The 8,502-nt window shown below is 36.1% G+C and overlaps 1 protein-coding gene across 2 annotated transcripts; it reads right to left on the minus strand.

The window, feature by feature from the left end:
• Nucleotides 1–1,453: 1,453 nt before the first annotated feature.
• On the minus strand, nucleotides 1,454–8,502 carry LOC112490050 (patatin-like protein 6). 2 transcript variants are annotated; one of them, XM_048470053.2, is made up of 3 exons: nucleotides 6,487–8,501; nucleotides 3,998–4,310; nucleotides 1,454–2,409 (listed from the first exon to the last, which is right to left on the minus strand). In XM_048470053.2, exons 1-2 carry the CDS (start codon nucleotides 7,630–7,632, stop codon nucleotides 4,041–4,043), a joined length of 1,416 nt encoding a protein of 471 aa, XP_048326010.1. In that variant the 5' UTR covers nucleotides 7,633–8,501; the 3' UTR covers nucleotides 1,454–2,409; nucleotides 3,998–4,040. The 2 variants fall into 2 exon arrangements, with proteins under 2 accessions (XP_048326010.1, XP_048326011.1); XM_048470054.2 differs by lacking the exon at nucleotides 1,454–2,409 and adding an exon at nucleotides 3,026–3,474 and having other exon boundaries at nucleotides 6,487–8,502.

An 8,502-nucleotide genomic window follows, 5' to 3' on the forward strand; every position in this document is an offset into this window, starting at 1 on the left:
CAATGAGGGTCATTTTGATAAGCATTCTTTTTTTGTTATTTATTATTTATGTATCTTCAATATCGCAACCAGAAAAAAAGTTAAAATACACTTTATTACTCTTTGATTTGGATAAATTTCATTTTACAGTTTTTTTTCTGATTTTTAAAATTTTTTTATTTATTTATTTATTTTACATTTGATATATTTTAAATAAAAATATTAACGAGGATAAGACAGGATCAATTTTTAAAATCCCATCTCTACGAGGAATTTTCCATTCCATTGTCCTAGTTTTTCTCTTTTCTTTAAAGATAGGACGAGGATGGAAATATTTCAATCAATGACAGGAAAGGACGGTTTTCTCCTTTTCTAAGTTCCAAAACGTTGTGTATTCGTGAGAAAACTCCTAAATTTAATGGAATCCTCAATCCTAAAAGGTGCATCTTTTAAAAACCCTAAATTCTCTTTATTCTATTTAACTTTTTTAATAAATGCTGAGTTTCTTTTGTGGATTTATTTGGATGGGCTAATATTCATAAATTTAATAAAATTAAAAAAAAATCATTAAGGATTAAAAATGGATAAACCGTGGGTTTCATCAGCATTTAACTGTTTAATCATTAGTACGTGACTTTTTAATAAAAGTTAGAAGGTATGAATTGGAAACACAAAACAAAAATAAATAAATAAAATCAAAAATAAAATGAGGTTTACTATTTGCTACTGTGATAATCAGTAATTTATGTTACAAATTTTAATTGAGGCATCTAATTTTATTATTTTTTATTTTAAAAACCTATAAAGATGATAACTATTTAAATCGATAATAATTTATCAATAATAACAAATAATACTTTTTAAATAAAATTTGTTCAAACTAATAGATACTAAATGCATCCTACCAAAAGTTTAATCTCTTAAATAAAGAAAGAAAAATATAAAACCAACCAAAAACATAAACATTAACGAATGTCTTTTAACCATTCACCATAAAAATAAAAAAAGTGGTTTAAACATTTTTTTGTTTCCTCTTCTATCTTTCTCTTCTTGTTTAATCATTTTATACTCTTTTTATTTTTTTTAATCCATAAGAAACATTTTTTTTTTTTTCCACCTTTGAAAATTTGCTGGAATCAGTTCCAAGTATGGAAAACCAAAAGATATTTTGGATCTCTTTCCACAAAATTTCTTTTTAATAGATAAAGTTTATTAAGAAGGCAGAGCATGCTTCATGCAGCAGGAGTAGCATTCGCTGACCCTTTCGTGCATGAAAATAAAGACCAGAAACGCAATAAAGCTCCTTTGGAAAGGTAGAGGACAAAGGCAAAACCCATTAGCAATTTGCTCAGTTCTATTGAAGATTTTCAAATCCACCAACCATATATGCACATAGCACCCACTAATCATTTGCCAATGGTCAACAAAGAGGCAAAGAGGAAAAAGCAAACCACAAGAGGCATAACCCCCAGGAAAAATCCAAACCATCAACCAATACTACTTGTAATACAAACATATACAACCAACCAAAAAAAAAAAGTTGAAATTTCTTGCTCTAAGCTTTTAAACAATCACCAAAATGTCAAAAGAGTAATTCCAAATGGAGGACCTTTCAATCCTGTATGATACAGTACAGTGTACAAGAATTTACTATCTTCTTTTTCTTTTTCTTTTTTCACCCCTATAGAAAAGGGTTCCAAATGACTACTGATCCATAATGGCCCACCAATCAATCCCCATTCAAGAGATATATAATCTGCTGTTTCTTTAGGAAGATACCCATTCTTACAATTCTTCTCCTCCACTACAATCTATACTGAACTAAGAAAAATATACTTTCCAAAAAAAAAAAAAAAAAAAAAAAACCAAAGACGGACAAAGAACTTTGGCTATATTTTCTGGGTTTCAATCAGAAGGTTGCCCACCATCCAACAGTCCCACACTCAAGTTTCTTGAGACTAGGGATGAAATGACGAAAAAAGGAAAAGATAGTGGAAAACATTAAAAAAAAAAAAAAATTATGATGGTAAAAGGGTAAAGGAAATATATGGAAACAGTTCTGTTTTCCCACCCTAAGGTAAAGTAGCAAATTTAAAAATCAATAGATTCACACCTGATACTTGTTTGACCTTCAAAAGCTTTTTTGAACTCTTTCACTTTTCTATTCTTTTGGTTCTGTGCCATTGTAGAAAGGTTGGAGTGGACACCACCAATGCCTGTCCTAAGGTAGGCAAAGTATCGCACTAAGATCTTGCATCTTTTTTACAGTACTTGTCCTTTTCAGTCTATTCCCTTCCCCCAGCTCTTCTTTTCTTCCTATCACCACTAAAAAAATAAAAATATAAAATATAAAAAAAAAAAAAGCAACTATAAACATATGACCTTTTTTTCCCCATTTCTTTTATTGTTTTCTCCAATGTCTCTTTTCCCCTGCATTCAAAAAAAAAAATTCCATCAAAATTCATGTGGAGTATTTATTTACATTGCATATATGCTATGGACATATCAAATGTAGTTGCTAAGTTAAAACTAAAGAGTCTAACAGACCCACATCATAAACAAGAAAAGGAAAAGTTTGACTCAAACGAAGAAATTACTGAAGGGCCAAGACAATGTGAATTTTTTTTGGTTGGATAAATGAGCCAAGTTTATGCACTTTCTCTTCTTTCCAAACACTGAGCAAGTCTCTCACTTGCTTTACATTATGTTCATTTTGACCATATCTCTGTTTTTTACCCTAGTCTTGTCTGTTAAAAGTTAGTTGGGCAGTGTAATAACACATTTGACCAGACTTTTCTAGTGGAAGCATATGACCCCCCCAAAACATGCTTCACTTATTTACAATTATTAAATTCAGACCAACCACTCTTTGCAAAAGCTACAACCTCATTAAGAAGCATGGCTCAGTTAAGTCAGTAGATTTTGAAAAATTAGTCTATATACAAAACAATACTATGTACATTTAATTTCCGAAAAACAAGAGGCGACTATTCATTGTCAAAATAGTTCATAGGCAAAATCAATGATATATATATATATATATATATTTTTAATAATTTGGAATTCAAATTATGAAAATAAAATAACAAGGGGTACTTTAGTAATTTGAACGAGGAAAATTTAGCCAACAAAATACCTAAAATAGCCTCAGAGCAAAAGAGGCAGATGTGATTTTGTAGGCCAAAAACAATAAGAAGCACAAGAACCAACTTTGCTACAGACATCTAAACAAAACATAATCAAGAGGTGGGAATTTCTTTTATTTCCGGACTACGGAAATATGCCTTTTTGGGTACCACAATGATTTGACAGTTTTTCAAAATGACCAAAACAACCCTAAGCCTCTTTTTTTAAATATAAATTTTGCTTATACAAATTGACCACTATGTACACGCCTCTAAAATGAAATCGAAAAAAATCAGTGTCGGTCGGCAGACAGCCCAATGGGGCCATGGACACCTGCACATCAGCCATTCCTCCTTTTTCTTTTCCTTTCTGTTAAACAACAACAAAGCAGTTGTTACCAAGCCTTGTGACCTATTAAATCAAAGAAGAAAATGACAAGACCATCCCACGGATGAAACAGAACCTGAAAAAAATTATATTACCTTTATATATAGATTATGGCTGATGTTTATATAATTCATTTAATTGAGGCCACAATATACGAACAGGGACTCTGGAGAAAATCTTGCTTTCAAGAAATTTCCAAGACATGTCAATAAAATTCGAACCGACTCGAACTTAGTACTAAAAAGTTCAAGTTAATGGTTGCAGACAATTAAAATCCAGGGCCCCATACTGCTTTGTTATTGTTGTACTGAATTGTCAAACCATTGGACCTCAAAAAATTGGTATCCACTTAATTAGCTACACGTTCGATGACTGCTTTAGTCATCCCCCTGAAGTTGGAGACCTTCCAGTGTGTGAAAATATGACTCTTTTCTTTGGAATATTTATTAATGGATTATAGGGGAGACATTTAATAATTTTGAATATAATAGAAGGGAACACTTACCTTTTTTAGTTGTTGGGTTTTGATTTTTGTTGCTAGATGTTATCTAGGTTGTTCTTGGAGTAGCCTGCTTGAAAGCAACAGTGGGAGCTATTCTGCAACTCCTCCTCTGATGCTCTAGCACCAGTTCCCCAGCAAACCAATCAAGCCTCTCAAAATTGCTCTGTTCAACAATCCTCTTACCACCGAATAGTACTGATTCAACATTTTTCTGTTTTAGCATCTCTTCTGCTAGTCCAAGCAGCATTTTTACGTTACTCGGACTTGAGTCTGTATCTACATTCGGTCCGCACCGTCCCAAGCTTGGCCCATTTGCCTGAAAATTTTGATATTTGATTAGCCAAATGTTGTTCAACAACATAAACATCCAACCACATTCTAGCTACATTACATATGCTGGTATACACACTATTCATTAACTATAGACGCATAAGCAACCAGAAATTGTTGGTTAAAAATACCATTTTCTACCACCCTCTCCACTCATACCCCACGAAAATTAAATAGAAATGAGATCATAAAAGGCCTAGTCAATGTAACGGAAACTCCAGCATTCGTTGCCAACTTTGCCCCAAAAAGCATTGAAATGTTTATCTAGAAAAAGATAAGTCATTTCTATGGCAGCTCAGAAGAAAAGTCAAACATTTCTATGGCAGCTCAGAATAAACTTTAGGAACAGCAATAAATTTTGTAATTAAACACCAGCACCAAATTCAAAGTCTCCCCAAAATTCATGGACCATGCCAACTAGGGCCCCAAGCTAATAGCCTGATGTTTGTACGCAGCAAAAAGATGAATAATCGTAGGATTGTAAACAATGAGCTCCGAGAATAGCAACAATGGCATACTGAAATGGCAGCTTTGGCTGCACAATTAGAATCAAGTAGGATATTTTCCACTGAATGGAAAGTAGAAAATATATCCACTATTTATCAAATTATATTTAAAATTGTCACCAATGGAGAGATGAATTTCATCATGTAACCAATTTAGAGCCACTTTCTCCAAAATAGACTATGCTGGAAGAGAAGATTGAATATGCCAAAAAGTTTTGTCAATGTGGGAGAGAAGATCCATAACAGTTTCCAAACCAAAGAACACCCCACTCCTTTTTTCCTTTTTCCCAACCATTGATATTTAGAGCCGGACAATGAGACACAAAATTCAGTGGAAAATTAGACTTAATTCCCGGTATAATGACAGCACATGAAGACCACCATAACCAGCTCTAATGAAAAAGGGCAAAAAACCTACTTATAGAAAGCGTGTTTCAAAGTTATCCAAACTAATTATAAGCTTTTAGCATAGGGAGACCAATTCTAGCAATAATGTTCCCCAAGACTCCAGCTTTATCCTTACTACTTCCTGCAACATTGCAGGATCAGATATCCCCCACAACAACAACCACTTTTTGCTCAGCATATCGAGATCTTATTTGTACATAGACAAAAGGGTATGAAAATGATGGTCATTAGCACTAAATTTTTCTAACCATGGTTCAGAACATGGTTTTTAAAAACCTCATCAACTAAATTGGCTAAAGATATAGAGAAAAAGGTTACCCATATCAACCATAGCGAAATTTGAGGTGGGAAAATCTCTAGTCTAAAAATTTTTAAGTGTAAGAAAATCACTAATCTATATCACATTTTTTTTTTTTTTTTGTTTGGGTAAGTACTAATCTAGATCACATTAGCTGACAGAAAACCTTAAAAATAAACACGTAAAGTAGTAGCATTAGGAATGTTAGTAGGTGAGAAATGTAGAGAAAATCATTGCCGCCCAAAAAAAAAAATGTCATCCAAAAACCTAAAGTAACCGACTTTCTAGGACAATTGTCAAAGTTAGGCCTAAATGGTCCAGGGGATGCAATACCTACAATCGGCTAACCTGCGCCAAAGAAAACCTAAAATCCCAAAAGACCACCAGAGTTGGTCCCAGAAGAAAAAAAACAGACTTAAAAGAGTTTCTCAAAAATCCCAACATTCACGTGTCATCCAACAGAGAACCCAAAACCCAGCACCACACAGACACAGGCACAGGTCCCCCATTTTGCACCAGTTGGGTCACTGCCTCATCATAGGTTCTACTGCTCCCCACTCCGAACCACGCCAAGTTTACGTTTTATACAAATAAACCCATCATAGCATTTAATTGCATAGTCCCAAAACTAAACACTCCAGCCAAGTCAGCAATCCAAATATATAGATATAAAATATATATATATATATATATATATATATACATATATTATATTTTTTATACATATAGATATAGATATAGTGTCCCTTGCTAAGGACAAGGGATTGATATCCCCACCAGCTGGCCAACAGTGTCTCATGCAAAAAAACCAAACCCATAATTGTAAAAAGAAAAAAAAAAAAATTAGGGGTCAAATAAAGAATGAACCGGAATTAACTGCACAGAGGGCTAAGTTAGAAATTTGTAATTTTTAGTTTTGTTTTCTGAGGGGTATTCTTTTTCGTAAGTACCTGAATTCGCACGTAATTACTACTTCGACACTGACCGAAGGCCATGGCTACGGCTTGGTCCACCATGTCAGCCGAACCGTCGCTGGCGATTCGAGCCGTTGGTCGGGCCCATTCTTTGGCCTTCCATTTCCTTACCTGCTCGTGCTCGAAGCTCACTTCAAGAAGCTGACCAGTCCCTATGGAAAGTACCAAAAGGTCCTCAACCCCTCGCACGAACGGGAATTCCTGTTTGTTGTGGAGCACGTGCGTGATCGCCGCCGCCGTCGGGTTGCTCATGGCTAAACCGCCATCGACGGCCAAACACCGTGTCTGTTTATCGATGGAGCGCATTTGAACCGGTTCGAACATACCCGGTTCGGCTGACGTGGCGAGGCAGACTTCCCAGAGCCGGAAATCGAAACTGTCGGTCTCGAGCGCGTCGGCTCTGGAGAACAAAAACGGCGCCGTACTGGACAGGTCGTAGCAAGGTATCAGAACGGGCTTCAACGTGTCTTTGAGAGTCAAGCTTTTCTTGTCTTTGTCTTCGAAAGCTTCTTTCATGGCTTTTTCCAGACCGGCCGTGGACGAGCTCGTCGAAGAACCTCCGGTGCTCCGGCGAAGCTTCCGAAAGAAACCGGAACCACCGCCGGTGCTTGAGCCTGAACCTGCCGGCGAACGGTAAAACTTCCTCCCTTGCTCGGCCAAGAGCTTCCATGTGTCTTCGGCTTTGAAAATCGGACGGTTTTGGTCTCTGGTTCCGAACAGCATCGCCGTGAAAATGCCGCCGAAACCGGCACCGGCGGCGACGTCGAAGTAGTCGGCGATTCGAGCGTCGGGATTGCCCGATTTCGCCTTGAGCGCGTGTTCGAGATAGGCTAGGGCTTTACCGGAGAGAATTCCACGCATGCCTCCGCCGTCGATGCTGAGTATGCAAATTTTGCCCCTCTGGTTTTTGATCGCCGAGACGCCGGTATCGGAGGCGAGCGTTTGAGGTATAGTTTCAGGTTTGGATTCGGTGGTCGGAGAAGAGATCTGTTTGGGAACCCAGAGCTTCTGATCATCATAGCCAAATAGGAATTTGCTCTCCAGAATCGAGAATATCTCGTAGCTTAACTTATCGGTATCGATGCTCGGCTCATGCATTTCCGACGACGGGTTGGAAGCCATTTTTTTCCAATTAAACAAACTTTCTTACGAAACAAACAATATTTCCTTTTAAAAAAAAAAAATCCAGGAAATAGTTCGTCCAAAGCTCAAATTCCTTGCATGCCCAGCTTACAACAATTGCTCCTAATCATACGAACAAAAAGCAACTTTCTTAATAATTTTTTTTTTCTTTTTTTCTTTTCTTTTTTTCTTTTCTCTTCCTTAAATGAAGCTCAACCAGGCAAAATGAAGTTTACCTTGAATTCCACGCCCAATAAATTCATTCCAAAATTAAACCTCCAAAAAATAATAAAAAAATGGGCTTGAAATGGAATCTGAGTTGCAGGAATTAAATTGAAAGCTTCCAATCTCAACCTCTTAAACACATTCCTCCAATCATCACAGTCCAAAACATCATCATCTTCTACTGCATCTTTCTCTATCACCCCAGAAGAAAGAAAAACCAAATTAAACCGAAAAAAGAAAGGAAAAAAAAAAACACCTAGTCAAAATTCTTCCTTTCCAAACACCCAGTTGAAAGCCAACAAAAAATAAAAATAAAAAAAAAAATAATTAATCCTCTGCAGAGTTCTGTCCCTCTTTAGCTCTCTCAAAAATCCTTTGATAACTCTTTTTTTTTTTTTTTCTCTCTTGCTTTTGTTGTTTTTTTTTTTTTTGTTTTAATAGAGCATGCCAAAAGCTTGCCAGCAGCAGCTCAAAAAAACAGAGAGAAAAACAACGAACCGAAACCGAACAACCAGAACCAGAAAACCAAAAAAAGAAAACAGAGTTAGAGAGAGAAAGAAGAGGGAGCGAAACAGAAGGAGCAGGCAAAAACACAAATTGCAGAGAGCATGTCTGTTTCTTATAAAAGCGTACCCCTCCCCAACC

The sequence above is a fragment of the Ziziphus jujuba genome, chromosome 8, assembly GCF_031755915.1.
Source record: "Ziziphus jujuba cultivar Dongzao chromosome 8, ASM3175591v1".
Taxonomy (NCBI): domain Eukaryota; kingdom Viridiplantae; phylum Streptophyta; class Magnoliopsida; order Rosales; family Rhamnaceae; genus Ziziphus; species Ziziphus jujuba.